At 35.6% G+C, this 17219-nt stretch overlaps 3 protein-coding genes across 3 annotated transcripts in view; all 3 read right to left on the minus strand.

Annotated features, from left to right (window-relative positions):
- Positions 1–263: 263 nt before the first annotated feature.
- LOC107724875 (growth arrest and DNA damage-inducible protein GADD45 gamma-like) lies at positions 264–1839 on the minus strand. Its single transcript, XM_016533953.1, has 4 exons — positions 1706–1839; positions 1514–1615; positions 1100–1310; positions 264–989 (listed from the first exon to the last, which is right to left on the minus strand). Exons 1-4 carry the CDS (start codon positions 1756–1758, stop codon positions 876–878), a joined length of 480 nt encoding a protein of 159 aa, XP_016389439.1. The 5' UTR covers positions 1759–1839; the 3' UTR covers positions 264–875.
- Positions 1840–4791: 2952 nt separating this feature from the next.
- On the minus strand, positions 4792–9566 carry LOC107724916 (cyclic AMP-responsive element-binding protein 3-like protein 4). The gene is made up of 10 exons (XM_016534020.1): positions 9476–9566; positions 8688–8828; positions 7585–7909; positions 7378–7475; positions 7206–7298; positions 6995–7101; positions 6733–6801; positions 6568–6652; positions 6266–6356; positions 4792–5416 (listed from the first exon to the last, which is right to left on the minus strand). Exons 2-10 carry the CDS (start codon positions 8820–8822, stop codon positions 5028–5030), a joined length of 1392 nt encoding a protein of 463 aa, XP_016389506.1. The 5' UTR covers positions 8823–8828; positions 9476–9566; the 3' UTR covers positions 4792–5027.
- A 334-nt stretch (positions 9567–9900) lies between these two features.
- LOC107724869 (serine/threonine-protein kinase NIM1-like) overlaps positions 9901–17219 on the minus strand; it is a 9629-nt gene continuing 2310 nt past the window's right edge. The window contains exons 2-6 of the mRNA XM_016533948.1: positions 13759–14310; positions 12794–13151; positions 11462–11706; positions 10556–10584; positions 9901–10310 (exon numbers count right to left, since the gene is read on the minus strand). Of these exons, the coding sequence (XP_016389434.1) occupies positions 10094–10310; positions 10556–10584; positions 11462–11706; positions 12794–13091 (789 nt within the window). The 5' untranslated portion in view covers positions 13092–13151; positions 13759–14310 and the 3' untranslated portion in view covers positions 9901–10093. The remainder of the gene's footprint in view (positions 10311–10555; positions 10585–11461; positions 11707–12793; positions 13152–13758; positions 14311–17219) is intronic.

Raw genomic sequence — 17219 nt, forward strand, 5'->3', positions numbered from 1 at the left:
CAAAACCTACACATGACAGAAGTCAGTCCCCCATTGCAAAGGGGGCCCTTCAGTTGAGCAAGCCGTTTAAAGAAAGCAGCTGGTGCATGGGTGGTGAAAGGTCAGGAAGAGCTTGGAGAGATGCCAGTTTCTCTAGTGCATTCGCAACCTCTCTTGATCTCTTGTAGACTGTGTTACTGAACTGCCCTGAACTCTGTCATCTGATGTAACTGGGTGAAAATAAAACAGCATTGCTGAAAGCCGACAACTTTGAAAAGAAACATACCATAATTGCATTTGTAAGGTATTTATTTTTTAACATTTATTGCAGAAATGGTGGCTTCTTCACCACAATTTTTACATTGCATTATGAATATTTGACAAAAAGCACAACTTTATAAGAAAATCCATCTTTTTTTCCCCCAGGATATCACAAAAGACAAGTTACACTAGTGTCCATGTAATATTTTTCAAACAAGACCCCAAGTGCCCATTAGACCTCAAAACATCTTTAAAATGTCACTTAAACATAGTTCATCTTTAAAATCCACATCTCATTCCTCAAGAACACCAATTCCAATGCTCTTCTTCGCCGTCAATCTCATAAACGTGCTCTCACAGTCCACGTGTCCTTTTCTCTCCTATTGTCTCCACCACAACAGACTTGAGTGGCACAGGAGACTTGACTTGTCCAAGCTCGTCCAAAAAAAAGATTCTGAACATCAGCTTTTCCAGGACGGCCAACCGTACGCTGGGTCAGTCCACTTTTTTCTTCCCAGTTGTGAGGGTAATCCAGACAATATCTCAAAGCTTTCTTGCTTTGCACCGGTGTACCCTTTAGGATGGACGTCTTCGACTTGTTTCCGGTTTCATTCACGTGTCAAAGCCATCTCCTATCAGCGCTCCGGCAGAGTAATAGTAGGCACCCATTCGTAGACATTGCGGCTCTCCTCACAGAACAAGCCCAATCTCTCAAGAGCAGAATCTTTCCATGAGTCAGCACTGGGGCTCTTTGAAAAAAAAGAAGAAGTGATATTAGTATGACATGCAGATGTAGTGCAAATGTAGGCGTTGACAAAGTGTAGGTGTAGATGCAGTAAAGAGGAGTTGAGCAACTCACCGTTACAAGCATGCAGTGTACGTCCTTAGGTTCCTCATTCTGATCGCTGCCCACAATGTCAGCAAGACGTTCAATGTCATTCACACGAACAATGTTGATGTCGTTGTCGAAGCAGAAGGCTTGGATGAGAGTGAAGTGGATCTGCAAGGCGATGTCACATTCATACTCCTCATCCGTAGCCAGGACGCAAAAAGCCACGCTGTCTGGGTCACTGAGGTTGCATAAAGGAGATAAACTGATTAGGGAACGGTTCAACGTGTGCTGCTTGCATATATGCATAAGGATGCATCCAATTATTCATTATTAGGAAGACTAGGTAATTAAAAACCATTTTCATATGCCACCCTCTGAGTGTCTAAGGACATAATGCATACTAATAGCAACACTTTTAGTAATAAATAAACAGATACTTACACATTCATGACTTGTGCAGACTCATACACCCCAACGGTAAGGCAGTCCTGCTTCTTAGCGGAGACCAGAAGCTCCTCTAGTGCCGTTCCTGCACTCTGCATTCTGGAGAACATAACCGGCGCATTAGTCCATATTCTTTACGTAGTGCTCACTTGATAAACGAAAACAACATCAACTGAATAAGAAACTCACCTATCGCCAGTAGCAGCTGCGTTATCTTGTCCACTAAATTCTTCAAAAGTCATTGTTTAAATCCACGTTAGGTCGCGTTTCGCGTGCGTTTTCTCTGCGCTGAGCGGTGGGTTTGTGATGCCGTGTCAAGCGCTCGCCGTGTTTTATACGAGATGAGCTGAGTTTCTCGGCAGTGGGCGGGCATTCCGCTCATGCCCGGTTCTGATTGGCTGGCGGCACGGGTGTATGCAAATTACTCTGATGCAAGCGTCTTGACTGTAAACAGCCCACGTGGGTGTTCAAATATCACTCCATCAACAACACAAAGCACGGCTCGTGCTCTTGAGTACAAACTGCGTGAAGTTGTTGAGCTAATTTTATTACTTAATCCATCATCAAGAAGACGGAATAAATGTGGTTAACTCGCATCCCTTACTTTTTAATTTACTGATTTAATTATATGTTCATTAATCTAATTAACCCTTACAGAAAAATAATTGTAGTCTAATTAAGACTATAATTAGTATATTTATTTGGGACATTTTCATCATGGGGCTGGTCCTCACAATGTAGGTGACTTCAGTGTTTTGTGGTTGTTGCTCCAGTTCAAACCAGTTACCATGTTCCATCCATGAATCCAGCAGGGTTACTGTCCTTGGGACATTTGGTCCTCACAATGTTAGCAAAACATGACCCCCACCACCCCCACAGACACAAAGACTGGTAAGTGAGGCACTCGCCACTCTTTTGCATTTGTAAAGGAGTCATCCTAATTTACGTGTCTTTGTCATGTGCCTATTAATGACTGTTTGGCCGGCCCTAAAGCAGGAATAATAGCCTCTTGTTCCACCTGCCCCTGGCTTTGTTGCAGCCTGCAGAAAGTGTGTCCCAGTGAGACCAAGAGCCAAAACTTTTGTTCCAACTTCTTAGAAGTCAGTCAGTTGAATGCATACATACAAATAGCAGATAACTAAAACTTCACTCCAGGCCTGTTTAGCTCCTTATGCCACATCTAAAACGGTGAGCAATGTTATTCCCGTAAATAGAGATTAATCAATTATTCAGGAACATCTCGAAACAGCATCACTGCACATATCGGACTACAACATCAAGTCTTGTTCAAACTAGTCTAGGCTATTGGAAGCTCTTTGCAATTCTGTATGGAGTAACCTGCTGAGCAGCCTGGTTAGTTGGTCTTAACTGGTCTACCAGCCTGGTTGTAGAGGGGTATAGGCACTTTTGGGGTAGTTAGGATGGTAGACAAAGTCAAGTCTTGTTCAAACTGGTCTAGACTGGAAGTTCTGTAATTCTGTATGCAGTAGCCTGCTGACCAGTCTATTTAGTCGGTCTTAACTGGTTTACCAGTCTGGTTTTAGAGGGGTTGTAAGCGCTTTGAGAATTATAGCTGAAAACCATTTTAATTGTAAGGTAACCTGGCTTAAACTGATTTTTACTGCAGGGTAGAGTAGATATGACTTGATCTATGTTTATGTTTACCTGCAACTTTTAAATACGTTTTTCCTAATATGCCAAACGATGTAATAACTATGCGTCAATATTTTTTTTAAACAGATTTGTGGTTTATGATTGATATTACCCGCAGATCTAGAACTATAGAAAGTGTAGGCTGTGTTAGGCGCCATCTAGCGGCTGTGCACTGCACATAGCGCGACCTTTCACGCAGAGTATTGTAAATGTGGCTGAGTGAGTCACACCATACAGCTACAAAAGATGCACTTGCTCATCAGCTCAAATAGCAGGGATGATTATTTGCTCATGTTGAAACACTCCACAAATGTATGCATCTGAAACTAAACCCGTAGGGTATTGATACACGATACCACAGTAAAACATAGGACAACTGATGACCGAAAGTGGCATTATATCAATAGATTTATTGTTCTCTAAAGGCACCTGTGTAGAACTAACGATAGCACAGTGATTCGAGATGCTGTGGCGCCATCTGCAGGTACAACGAGGAAATAAGAAAAAGATTGATCAACGGTCCACTGATATTTAAATTCCCCTTAAAATTTACTCTGTCTTCTTGGCCATATACATTTAAGCGTTTTGACTTTTAACATTGTAAGCAATTATATTTTGTACTTTTATATCCTTAATGAGCTTTTTTTTTTTGAGGTTATGATCTTTTTTCGTGTGTGTTGTGTCAAATAGACTGGTGCAGATTTACATCTGTTTTAGCAAGTGCATTTGCATTAAAGTCAGACAGGATCATTGTGGTTTTTATGTTACTTTGTGGTGATTTGCATTTTTCTATCAGCATAAAAAGGACATGTCTGGGTGTGATAACATGCTCGGACATGTATGTACAGAAGATTGACCTAGTTTCAACGTAAGACTTTTATAGATCACTTTCTAAGAATCCCAATGGTCAAATGAGTGCCATTATATGCACCATATCTAGTGTAATTATGATTATTTTATTGTTCATTGACATTTTTTTGTATCAATTTTCATTGTGAGGAATGACAAGAATGCATTTTTTTATAGTAAACTGATCATTTTTTAATTAATAATAACATGATCACGACAGAAATAAACAGTTTATGAACATTCCAAGTTTACAGATACATCAGTGCATCATATGACCAAAGATTAAAAGAAATCAATAAAAAAGACTGCAATAAAATAAGTCTTTTAAAAGACAAAATATCAACATAAAAAAATAACATAAAAATGCTTCTCTGACACAGCAGATCATGACATTTTTTCATATGTACATACATATATAGACATAAACAATGTATTATTATTGTGTGGTTATGTGCAATACTATACTACCTCTAAAAGATACATTTAAAGCTAAATTTACAGCGGTTTAACGGAAGGGGTTCTAAGCCACAAATAATGCACAAGCAGAAAAAAATAGATTTTTCCCTTTTCTAAATACACTCCTATATCACTAGGACTGATCATTTTTCAGTAGTGGAATCTCTTTAAGCATGTGGCTCCCTTACTAAAAAGGGGAAAATAAAATGTTACTAGATGCCCAAAAGTCCTAAAATGTCTCAAGTAATACAGACAAATGAATACATTTCCTGAAAATACTAAAACTCAATGTGGACGCAATGCAGAGTTCAAAACAACACGACTCCTTCACGTTTCCATTGAAAAAGAATCATAATTTGTGCGCAGATGAATAGAACAATAATGTCCTAACAAATGGCTGGGTATAAAAAAGTGCTATTATAGCATGACAGTAGATCCATGTACAAAATACAAATTAAGCAAAAAGGGGTCAGGCTGGGATGCTACAATGAAGAGAAAATGGCTATACTGATCTTTCATCTAAAACAAAGCAAGTTTTGTTTTAGATGCTCTCCTACATTTCATCAGATCGGTGCTGTTGTATTATAACTGTCGTGGGTTTCTGCTCCATCCAGCTCTCCTTGGTTTTGCTCTGGCCGTCGTAGATCACCGGAGACGCAGCTGAGTTTCTGTGGGACTCTGAGAGAGATGCGTCCGCTTTGAGATCTGACTGGGCAGGACTGGGGAAGTCAGCGGAGGAGTTGCTGTTGACCCCAGACTCAGAGTCAGACTGCTCGACCCGCTGGTAGTCAGGTGTGTGGTTCTGAGCGCCGGACAGCAGCACCTGGTTATTCTCTACAGTGGCCATGAGGAGGACATCCTGCTCTGGCACTTCTTTAGCAGACGTGGATATAATGTCATCTTTCAGGATAGCTGGATAAGACCGCAGGGCTCGAGACATTCCTGGAAGGCAGAAGAAAAAACATGTTTTTTAATTATGCATAAAGCACCAGTGCTTAGGTAGAAAACTGATGGGTAAAAAAACTCTTAACACAATTGTTTTGATCCTTTTTGTAATACAATAATTTAAGTAGCTTGTTTTACTTTTCGATTTTTTTTAAACTTTACTTTGCTCCAGGCATATTGTAGTTAACCAAAAAGAAAAGTAAAAACATAAAAAATTGGTACTTTTGGTTTAGTTTAACTTGAAGTAATAAAATAACTAAAACGAATAAATAAAAACTATAAAGACATATTTAAAAACATACTAATAAAAATGACAAAAACACACAACCAAATTGCTAAAGCGCTGACTAAACTGAACATACAAACAAAATATAAAAATAAAAATCTATTTTAAAATATTAACAAGATACATAATAGTATATCAATGACACTAAAATGCTACTGTTGCTCCTAGATATATAAAAAACATGAAGCTTGTATCTTTTTACTATACTATTTACTATATACTATTTTATATACTATTGTACTATTTATATATAACTTTAAACGGTGTTTATTTGAGAAATATTTAGAGCACACATGCTACTAATTTGAATGCAACTTACATTTTTAAATGAGGAAGTGTGTTTATTGGCATATTAGTTATTGATATTAACATATTATTAGCATATTAGTAATCTATATTAAATTAGGATCAAGAATTAATTGTGAAATTTCACTGGTATTGATTACTGAAACTGCATTATTGTAGAAGTAGAACAATACAGTACAACAAAACATGGCAGAAAACAAGCAGAACAACATTCCTCAGCACCCTATGGAAACAATGACAAACATTGTGCTCACCTGTAGATGACGTATACAGATCTTTCTGATTGCTGCTGCCAAAAGGATTGACTGAGGGGAAAATGATCAGACAGAAAGAAAGCAGGAACACCTGAAAAAGTGACAACAGAAAAGGTCAGGAAACACGTCACGCTGCCATTGTATTTATGTAAGACAGAAAGTTCACATTACGTACTGGTGAAAGATTACACTCATGCATCATATTACATTTATGATCAATACATATGTGTTCAAATAAAACCAACTCAACAGAAGTACAACCCCACTGATAGATTACAATTCTATATAATCAAAATACTTACCATAATACAAGTGCTAGTCGTGGTGGTTTTTATCGTGGACATTTTCACCATAGCCTGCAGTTTTCTCAGCTGTTCAATAAGGGACCTTAGAAAACCAACAATTGTTGTTAGTAGCAATTACGTGTAATTATAATCTTCACTAAAAAACACACGATGAAGGCTTACATGTTTTGTTTCTGCAGCATCTCAACTTTCTTCTGTAATTCCTGATTGTGAGCAGTGCAGATCGCAACCCTATGGTCATGCACAATATTATTTCAATTACTTAAAACAAAGTAATTTACAAAAATATTCCAATTTACACTATTGTTCAAAAGTTTGGGGTCAGTATGATTTTTTAAAAGGAAATTAATACTTTTATTCAGCATTAAATTGAACAAAAGTGAGAGTGAAGACATTTATGAAGAGTTTTTCTCTCTACACTAACCTGTTCTCTAGGCCATCAACATAAACTTTCTTCTTCTTGCGACTCTCCTGAGCAGACTGCTTATTCCGGATCTTTCTCCTCACCCTCTTCAGGGTCCGTTCCTCTGCCTAAAGACACACAGCATTTTTGCTAACACTATCATGTTACGTTTCAAAATTTGTTGCATGGCTTCAATATGAAGCCATCATAATTCAGAAACCACTTCTCTTACCTTTGTAAGAGGCATATGAGCTGGAATGGTTGCACCTTCTTTCGCCAGAAGTCTCCTCTCCTCATCAGTCAAAACAATCTCTTTGAACTGGAACTGGAGACAAAATATGCACATTATATCCGAGTTGTCATGGTAACAATCTGCTGTTTTCTTAAAATCCTTTGAAATGTACCTGGTTGTCTGGTTTGCTGCTTTGTGTGGAGTCTTCAATCGTGAGTGAGCAGGGCAGCTCTGGGGAGAAGCCATCATCCATATCCATATCCAAATCATCTGACAGGAAGAAACTCAATCTTAAGATGGGACACTTAAATAAGCCATTTGAACAAAAACCAAAACAAGAATAATTCATATGTCTCTACACACCACAACAAGACCTTACCGACATCTATGAAGACATCAGACTCAGGGTTCTCTGATCGGACGCTCAGCAGGGCGTCTGTGTCCTGTGGGAGGGTGTAGCAGTGGTCTGTCTGCACCACCTGGGCCTCGTAGCTCTCCGTCATACACTCGGAGTAAAGCAGAGGCTCGATGCGTGGACTGGGGACGGTGTCTGTCTCGCTGCTATCGTGTGGAGGGGTGGTGTCCTCAGAGATGCCGCTGTCGCTGCCATGAGGAGACTGAGACAAACAGTTGATAGTCAGGCCGTCCTCTTCCTCACCCAGAAGACTGCTGAGAAAGTCCTCTGTATCCATTCCACTCAGCATCTGCAACAATAAAGTCTGTCTGTCTGTTTAATCTACATAATGTACAATAATGATTTCTATTTAGTTAATAATATACAAAATACATTTATATAATTGTTAACAATAAATGTATTTAATCTGCAACAATAAAGTATGTCTGTCTGTCTATCTATCATGCACGCTAATAATAATAATAATATATAAAACAAATGCATATAATTGTTATTATATTATTATATAAATTTACATAACTACCTACATTACATTACATTATCTATCTATCATCATCATCAATCATGCACAATACTAATTATTATAAATACTTACATTACTACATAATTATTATTATATAAAAATTGTTTTTAATTGTTAACAAATGTATATAATATCTATCTATCTATCTATCTATCTATCTATCATGCACAACAATAATTATTATTATATAAATGTACATAACTACATTATTATTATATAAAATGTTTAAAATTGTTAAATGTATATAATCTGCAATAATCAAATCATTAGTTATTCTATCTGTCATCTATTTTTTTAATCTTACATATTATATAAAATATAGAATACATTAATATTCCATAAACACACTCCATGCAGCATTTGACAAGATAAAAGCATTTGTATCTAATCTCTATATTGCATAATACTATAAAAGGTGCCGTTGTATTTCATTTTTATAGATTTTCTTATCATATTCATATCAGACTATATTATAGCTTCTACGTCACAAAAAACATGAAATTCGATTTTTAGATTTAGATCACTGGACGTGAAGGTTACATACATCTTGCTCTGAAAGCAAATCCTCCAGCAAGTTATTCCCCTCTGTGAGGAACAGATCTCCGGATCCTGGGTCTTCATCTGGGAAGATTAGACCAAGCAGGTCTGTATTCTCCATATCCTCGCTTACTTCTGACATCTGACACTGATTTAGAGAAGTAGAAATAAAAAAGAGAGGATATGAAACGGGGCAGATCCGCAGTGACACTGCGCACTGACAGCTCGATCAAGTTCAGACCCCGCCCAGTCATCACGTGACTGCATTTCAGTTTTAAACACAACACAAATGACAACTAACAACTTCACGGCATTAACTGTCCAGCGTATAAGTCAGAACCGCAGACATAAAATGGTTAAACTGTGCGTGACAAATAGTTTTAAAACTCATTAAACCCTGCAGGAAATACTACTGTAACACGATATAGCTCAGTGCAGATAATAATGTTACTAGTGCACATATGATACAGGTAAAATTTGAATCGGATTTAGTTATGTGATCCGATTGGCTACGTATTCAACACAGAATTTACAGATTTATTGATAACAATAATAACGCCGATAACAACGCTATTAATAAATAACGTTACAGAACAAAATCTAATACAACAGAACAACTGAATTATGATAAATTGAATATTTTATATGAAGTAAATAAAGTATTTGGTAAAGCATGTGACAGGTCTGACATTTGACAGCTCTACAATAACTGTATTGTGAAGAATTGTGAATTTTTCTGAGGAAAGCAAAGTCGACCTCACAGATGCATCTAAAATGCTTTAAATAAACCCTTACCTCTGATGATCTTGAACCGAAATAAGATACGTAGACATGTACAACAAATAGGAAGTGCCTTCTCTTTGTCCTGTTCCTTGATGAAATCACCTTCCAACGAGGCAAAAAGTGCGTCATCACGTACGGGTGCGTCGGTCTTCTGCGAAAGGCTTCCTGGGAGCTGTAGTGTAAAATTTCACGTCTCGAATTCGCCATTTATGAGGAAGACTCTGTGAAAATGTTATTGCAAGTTTAAATCGAAAAATCCTAGAAAACTTACGATACTTAATTACGATAAATTATATATATATATACATACATACATATATATATATATATATATATATATATATTAGAGGCATATTGTAAAGGGAATGTTTGAAACAATGCAGTTCAAAGCACTTTATTACATTTATTGAATACATTTATGACATGACATCCATGACATTACAAATGTCTTGCACTCACTCACTTGCAAACGTTCATACTTTCCATTCATTCATATAGACTACTTTATTAGAGGCATTCACTGATCTCATTTTCAATTGAAAAAAGATAACAAAAGAGGTATATCAAATATAACTAGCTGAACTATAGCTCCTGTGAGCTGTCCATTATTATTTATATGTTTTCTGAGCATCACAGAATGATGCAGAGTTTAGACGTATGCCTAAGGCTCCTGTATGTCTTCAGACGGTCCTTTTTAGCATCAGTTCCATTCACTATCTGAGTAACTACTGGCATGCTCTCAACCGCTTGTCGTTTATGTGCGCGGTGTAAGAGGATTCGATAGACTCCAGTGATGGAGCTCCTGCAGTCTTTGCCTTGGTTGTTGCGAATGTGGTCTGCGGTGATGCTATATATATATATAAATAAATATAAATCTTATATGTGAGTGTGTGTGTTAAAAAAATATTTTAATAATAATTTATCTTTTTAAAATGCCAAATTATTTAATAAAGTTTTCTGTGTAAGAATTGCATTTTAGAGGCTTCTTCGTAATAATATCATGACAGTTGTATCAGCAATTTTTACTTTACTACAGTATACTTCCCAAAAAATATCATTATTGTCATTATTTCATTTATATATAAGGTACACCATTGTTTTACATCAAATGTAGCAGTCTTCTAAAAATGCAGATTTATTTTTACTTATGTTTTCTTCTCATTTTTAGTCATGTTACAACACTCAAAATAGCAAACAAATAACTAATAAACAAACAAATAATAATTATTAATTATAATATTAATGATATTAAAAATATTTAATACTTCTTCATAAATTCTGCAATTTAATATTTTAAGATAATTTAATTAAATTCAATATATCCTAATAAAACTTTACATACTAAATATTTGACTTCAAATATAGTTTTCACAACTCTCAACATATTTATTAAATATTATTATTTATTGATGCAACATTTTAAAAAGTAAACAATTAATAATTACCAACTATAATATTAAATACATTAAAAAAAATATATATATATATATTTTTTTTTTCATTTATGCATTTAGCAGACGCTTTTATCCAAAGCGACTTACAGTGCATTCAGGCTATACATTTTTTTATCAGTATGTGTGTTCCCTGGGAATTGAACCCACAACTTTTGCGCTGCTAACGCAATGCTCTACCACTGAGCCACAGGAACATACGCGCAAATATATATATATCAAATAAGATGAAAATTTATTTATATATAATATCTTATATATTCTATAAGATGAATACATACAGATGTATTTAAATTCAGAAATGATCATAGATCATGTGAATGAACTGCATTTTCATTGTACTGTTGTATTTCTGAATCAATTCTGACAAGAAATGGGTGTTGTGTCACTGACAAAGTAAACTGGCATGAAATGGCTTAAACCTGCCCAATTTTAAAGGTCAGGAAAACAGAGGAATCATAATGAGAATATGTTTGCACCCTGTAAACATGCAACCCACTATTATAACAGATTTCCCTTCTATTCATTTGCATCATGTTCATCTCACCATATGCTTCACAGCTGAGAGAACCTGAGAGAAGACAATCTTGCTGTCGATGTCGGAGAGCTTCCCCTCTGTGCTGATCTTCGTGTAGAGCTCTCCTCCACTTGCGTACTCCATGACCAGGTGCAGACGGGTCAGCGTCTCCACCACCTCATACAGACGGATGATATTTGGATGGTGCAGCTTTTCCATGCTTGATATCTCCCGGGACAGCAGCCTTTGGGTCAGGAAAGAAGCCAAAAGCATTTCTTTACCCTAACTGAAATTATGCATTATAAATTAGAATATAATTCGAATTTTGATCATATTTAAGCACAAAATTTGAATTTAGTTTTTCAGCCATTTTGACAGCCCTAAAGCATACGCATGTAGCCAAAAAAAAAAAAAGAAAAAGGAAAATAATAATAATAATAAATTTGTGTTTCAAATAACATTTTCCTCTCCAAACTTATAGCTATGATACATTTCAGAGTGCTGTTATATGAAGTTTTAACCCTTATTTAGTGAGAAGTATGTATTAATAATACATAATGGCTTTTTTATTTTTTAAAACATGGGTTAAAACTTCATATAACAGCACTCTGGAATGTATCATAGCAATAAGTTCGGAAGGAAAATGTTATTTGAAACACACATTTTATATTAATATTTTATATAAACTATAACTACCTGTTTTGGACCAAATGCCTTTTAAATCGGTGAGCTGTAATATATACAATTTTGTACAATTTTCAATATGTTTAGTGAAAGTAAATTAATAATAATTATTAATTATAACATTAATTGTACAAAAAATGAACTACTTTAGAATTTAAGCATTTACTTTATCATTTTATATTCAAATAGACTTATATCTGATTCAACATAGCCTAATAAAACTATGTTTACAACACTGTTCAAAAGTTTGGGGTCAATCTTTAGTTTTTTTTATTTTATTTCATAAAAATAATGAAAAGTGACAATTTAAAAATGTAGCTTTGCCATCACAGGAATAAATTACATTTTAAAATATATTATGCTTTAAAGCTAATAAATATATTAAACTGTTTTAAAATGGCAAGAATATTTCACAATATTACTTTATTTTTGATATTCTTATTCAAGGTCAATGCAACTACAAAACAAGCCTCTAAATGTGCATTTCCAGACACTTTACAGGGTGTCAGTGAACTATAGGAATATCCCCGGATCACAAAATTCTACAGTGTCAGTGACCTGCTCTAAAATAAATCTATCAATACTGCAGCCTCCTTGTGAGGAAAACCTCTCAAGAAAGTCAAAGAATATGTACCAATTACTCAGAATTCAGTTCAGAGTCTTTTAACGGACATGTACCTTTCGTCAGAGCGTGGATGCCCAGCTTGACATGGGAAAAGTTTCCACAGCCGATCTCGCCACGTATCTTGTAGAAGCCGATGCGGCGGCCCACGGTGAGCTCTCTCACCATCTTCTCATCTTGGCACATGTCCAGATTGAGCTTCTCCAGTGGGGTGAGGCGGCGCGGCTGGGTCCCCTCGTCATCCGTACAGATGTCGGAGCTGTCTTGTCGGCTCCATCGGGCATAACGCTGGGGACCCGTGGCCACTTCTGAGACCCCGACGGAGCCCCCCCCAGCCGGGCACACAGCAGTCATCCTGCCACAGGCCACTGGGGGGCTTAGCTCATGGCAGGAGACCTGGAACTAAGGCACCACCTGAAGATATGAAATGATACACAATTAGAGAACCTCCTTTTTTTTAATACACTTTTTTTTTTAAATCTCTGCCTATAAACAAATCCATTATTTATCAAGGAGCAAATAAATAAATAACATTATGAATAATAATTATAATTTTAATATTTTAACTTCTTAAAATTGTAGTAATTATTTTATATTAAATTTTCTAATTATGTTTTTACAATAATTTATTCAGTAAAATTGTATTTTTGATATTTGTAATATATATATATATATATATACACACACATATTTATTCATAATTAAGTGTATACAAATATAAATACAATTATTATATACAATAATTAACTAAAACTCTAAATATTATTTTTGATATTTGTAATACACACGCACACACACACACATATATTTATTCATAATTAATTAAATAAATAATAAATAAATAAATAACTCTACACACAAACAAACAAATATTTATTAATAAAATATTTTACAATATAATTTATATTTATAAATATTGTTAGTAATAAATAGTTATTTTATCAACACACTTGAATAAAATAAACACACAACATGGGGACCGTTTTTCATTAAAAAAGCAAATAATGCAGTCGTTTCTCACCTTCACATGTTGTCCTGTACGTCTGCGTCAATTTCCAAAATTAGCTCATTATCGCCACATCTCAACCCAAGCTTATACACATATCAAAGTATAAAGGAGTAGATGTTTAGGGTCGTCTGCTTCACAGTGCTGTTCCTTCCCCTCAGTGCTGCATCTCCCTGAACATCATCAGATATGCCCGAATTAATTGGTGCGTTGTCTCAGTGATAAAAATAGACCGCGGATCAGCGTTGAGAACGATGAGTGCTGTGATTGTTGCCTGGCTGCTATAACAAGGCTCCACGTTACTCTCAGTGGCCCTGGCTTCTTGTACGGTGCTTCCTCTCATTTAACATCTTTGCCTGGTGGCTCATTCAGAAATGGGGTCCCACATGGAAAACAGCCACTCCCTCTCATTTGTTCACCTCGGTGTGTATCTTTGGTGCTTCTGACTCACTCTACAGTCGTCTTTCTGGGATTAGCGTGTACAGAGATCCTAATCCGTGCCTTTTTTAGTGGCCCTTACATCTCCAATTTAAACAGTAGGGACTAAACTAAAGGATTCTCGTTTACCTGGTGAGAGAGAGAGAGAGAGAGAGAGAGAGAGAGAGACAAAGAATATATCAAGACTATTACACTGCCTTTACCCTGTCCTTAACACACCTTTCCTTAAGGTAAACCCTTAGCTTTTTTTATTTTATTTAGCTTGTGTAAACCAGCATGTTTGTGGAAAGTTGATGCATTTGCAGCATTTGTTAAATAATTTGAACTATTTACAATTAAATTATAATCATTTTAAGACTCCAATGACAATTTTTTTTTTTTTTTAAATATGTATTTATAATTAAATTTGAATATATCTTCCTACAAATGTGACTCAATGTGTGCATTTGTGTGTGTTTCAGGATGCAATTAAGGTGAGTTTGCTGATTTAGTTCCTGTAACAATGTCCCTAAAGAGCAGAATATAAGAACACAGAGAGCGGTCGCTCTTTAGAGCCACTGAGTGCTAACAGCAGCACACATAAAACAAGCACTACACACCCATTACGCCACAGTGGGCCACAAATAAAACGATATATGAAGCAATGACAGCATATCAATTCACATATTCAAATGATCAATTCAAATGATTTCTAAAGGATCATGTGACACTGAAGACTGCTGGAAATTCAGCTTTGCATCACAGGAATAAATGACATTTTAAAAGATATTAAAATAGAGAAGTGTTGTTTTAAATGGTAATAATATTTCACAATATTACTGGTTTTTCTGTATTTTTGATCAAATAAATGTCTTGGTAAGAGACTTTTAACAGACCCTAAGCTTCTAAACAGTACTATAAGTATTAAATCATTCAGAATGTAGATATGCGATTGGATTTATGGTTTTCCTGATAAATGATGGAGCAACCATTTCTACCCATTTTTGGAAAGTGTAAAAACGTAGTTCATAACATTCTACTTTTAGATTATGTTTTTTTGCACAGGTTTCTTGATCAAAGAACACCAGGTGCGTTGAACTGAGGCAGTTTCTCCACACAGGACTGCTGCACAGACACCTTTAGGTGTGACAATGTGTTTTTGCAGGTGGAGGTGAGCGGTGATGCTGATATAAGCTGCTGAGCTTGGTTTTAAACAGGGTTCTTTGACGCAATTTTCTTTTGTTTTAACTTTCGAGCATCAGCATTATAGAATTGGAGCTAAACCAACCAGATCTGTTGAAACTGAAAGTGCTTTGGAACTGACCAAGTGTTAAAAACGCAAGACAAAGACAAAAGCTTTGTATCTTTACATGTGTGTATGTGTATTGTACATTTCTCTAAGTACTTGCTTGTGTAACTGTCATAAATAATCAGCAATTTGACAATCGAATGAGAACCCAAACACTCTTACACGCAATCAGCAGATCTTTCTGAGAAGCAGATTTAATCCCCCTTCATTCACTCACTCAAAACAAGAGCTTACTTCTACTGGCGTCAGCACTGAGCATTCAGAGACCACAGGTTTATATTATGCACAACTACCCTGATTATAGAACACACTACCGTTCAAAAGTTTTTAGTCAGTAAGTTTTTGAAAGAAGTCTTTATGCTCACCAAGTCTGCATTACAAATCATGTATAATATTGTGAAATATTATTTGAATTTAGAATAGCTGTTTTCAATTTTAATATATTTAAAAATTTAATTTATTCCTGTAATAGCAATGCTGAATTCACATTATCCTTCTGTAATCATTCTAATATGTTGATTTGCTGCTCACGAAACATTTTTTTTAAATTATCATCAATGTTGAAAATTTTGCTGCCTAATATTTTTGTGAAAACCATAACATTTTTTTCAGGATTCTTTGATGAACAGAAAATTGAAAAGAAAAACATTTATTTAAAATGGATGGAAACTAATGTTTTTGGAAACTATTAATTTCTTTAAAAAATAAATAAAAAAGTAGGCAAAAAATGGCCCGAATACTGATTGCTAAACTGATTCTTATATAAATAGTTGGATGGTAGCAAGAACAAATAACCAGATGGCTGAAAAAAAAAACATCTGATACAGATATTTGATCTTCCTATTTATATTTTATATATATATTTAATATCGTTCTGACTGCCCTACTTCACACGCTCTATTTATCAAGGCACAGCACACAAAATCAATGTGATGTTTCTTATGAATACTCAAATCCTCAAGGCAAGCTTCAAACACCTTCCTGCATGTGTGTGTGTGTGTGTGTGTGTGTGTGTGTGTGTGTGCTGCTGATTGCTGAAGGGGCTGAAAAGATTCACTGGCTGACAGAATTCTCTTTTAAAGTGTAAAACAAGCAGAAATCCTGAAACGATCCTTTCAAGTGCATGGATGTGCACGTGTCTGCATAATGATCTTCCTCTCTCACCCTTTTCCACCATCTTTCTGATCTACACACAAGATAAACACTAAACACATGGGATATCAGTGGCCCCTGGGTAAGAAAAAGCCTTGTTGCATGTACAGGGTTCAGCTAGTAAAACCTTTGGCTCTAAATGCAGGTACACATTTTTTAGAAAGTAGAATTAAGTAAAGTAATTCTTACTTAATTGCTCATTCACTATGACTTTCCTCACAACATCCAATATGCCCACTTCTAGTGCTGGGCGGTATGACCAAAAATTGATATCACGGTATTTTTCAAAATTATACCGGTTTCACGGTACATGAAGGTATTTTTTTTTTCATGCATGACCGGGTGTTAACCATATTTTCTACTGATTGAGAGAGGAAATACTGCAGTATATTGACTTAGAATGCCCTATTTTACTGTCATGATGAGTGAATATTGTCAAAAAATACCACACTAAATAAATAGTGACTAAACACGACCCCTTTTAATACTTAACCAGGAGTCACTCTCACTTATAATCGCGGCATCGTCTGATAAAATCAACACATACAGCTTAGTAACACATACAGCTGTTCCCTCACCACAGTGCAACAGTGAAAAG

The sequence above is a fragment of the Sinocyclocheilus rhinocerous genome, unplaced genomic scaffold (assembly GCF_001515625.1).
Source record: "Sinocyclocheilus rhinocerous isolate Xijiao unplaced genomic scaffold, SAMN03320098_v1.1 scaffold515, whole genome shotgun sequence".
Classification (NCBI taxonomy): Eukaryota; Metazoa; Chordata; class Actinopteri; order Cypriniformes; family Cyprinidae; genus Sinocyclocheilus; species Sinocyclocheilus rhinocerous.

Excerpts from the sequence above, each read along its gene's own strand:
- LOC107724875 (XM_016533953.1), bottom strand. The coding sequence starts at position 1,758 with ATGACTTTTGAAGAATTTAGTGGACAAGATAACGCAGCTGCTACTGGC. Across the intron at positions 1,616-1,705 it reads GCAGCTGCTACTGGCGATAG|AATGCAGAGTGCAGGAACGG; the intron begins GTGAGTTTCTTA and ends TATGTTCTCCAG. Across the intron at positions 1,311-1,513 it reads TCTGCACAAGTCATGAATGT|TGACCCAGACAGCGTGGCTT; the intron begins GTAAGTATCTGT and ends ATGCAACCTCAG.
- LOC107724916 (XM_016534020.1), bottom strand. The coding sequence starts at position 8,822 with ATGTCAGAAGTAAGCGAGGATATGGAGAATACAGACCTGCTTGGTCTA. Across the intron at positions 7,910-8,687 it reads ATTTGCTTTCAGAGCAAGAT|ATGCTGAGTGGAATGGATAC; the intron begins GTATGTAACCTT and ends TTATTGTTGCAG. Across the intron at positions 7,476-7,584 it reads TGATGTCTTCATAGATGTCG|ATGATTTGGATATGGATATG; the intron begins GTAAGGTCTTGT and ends TCTTCCTGTCAG.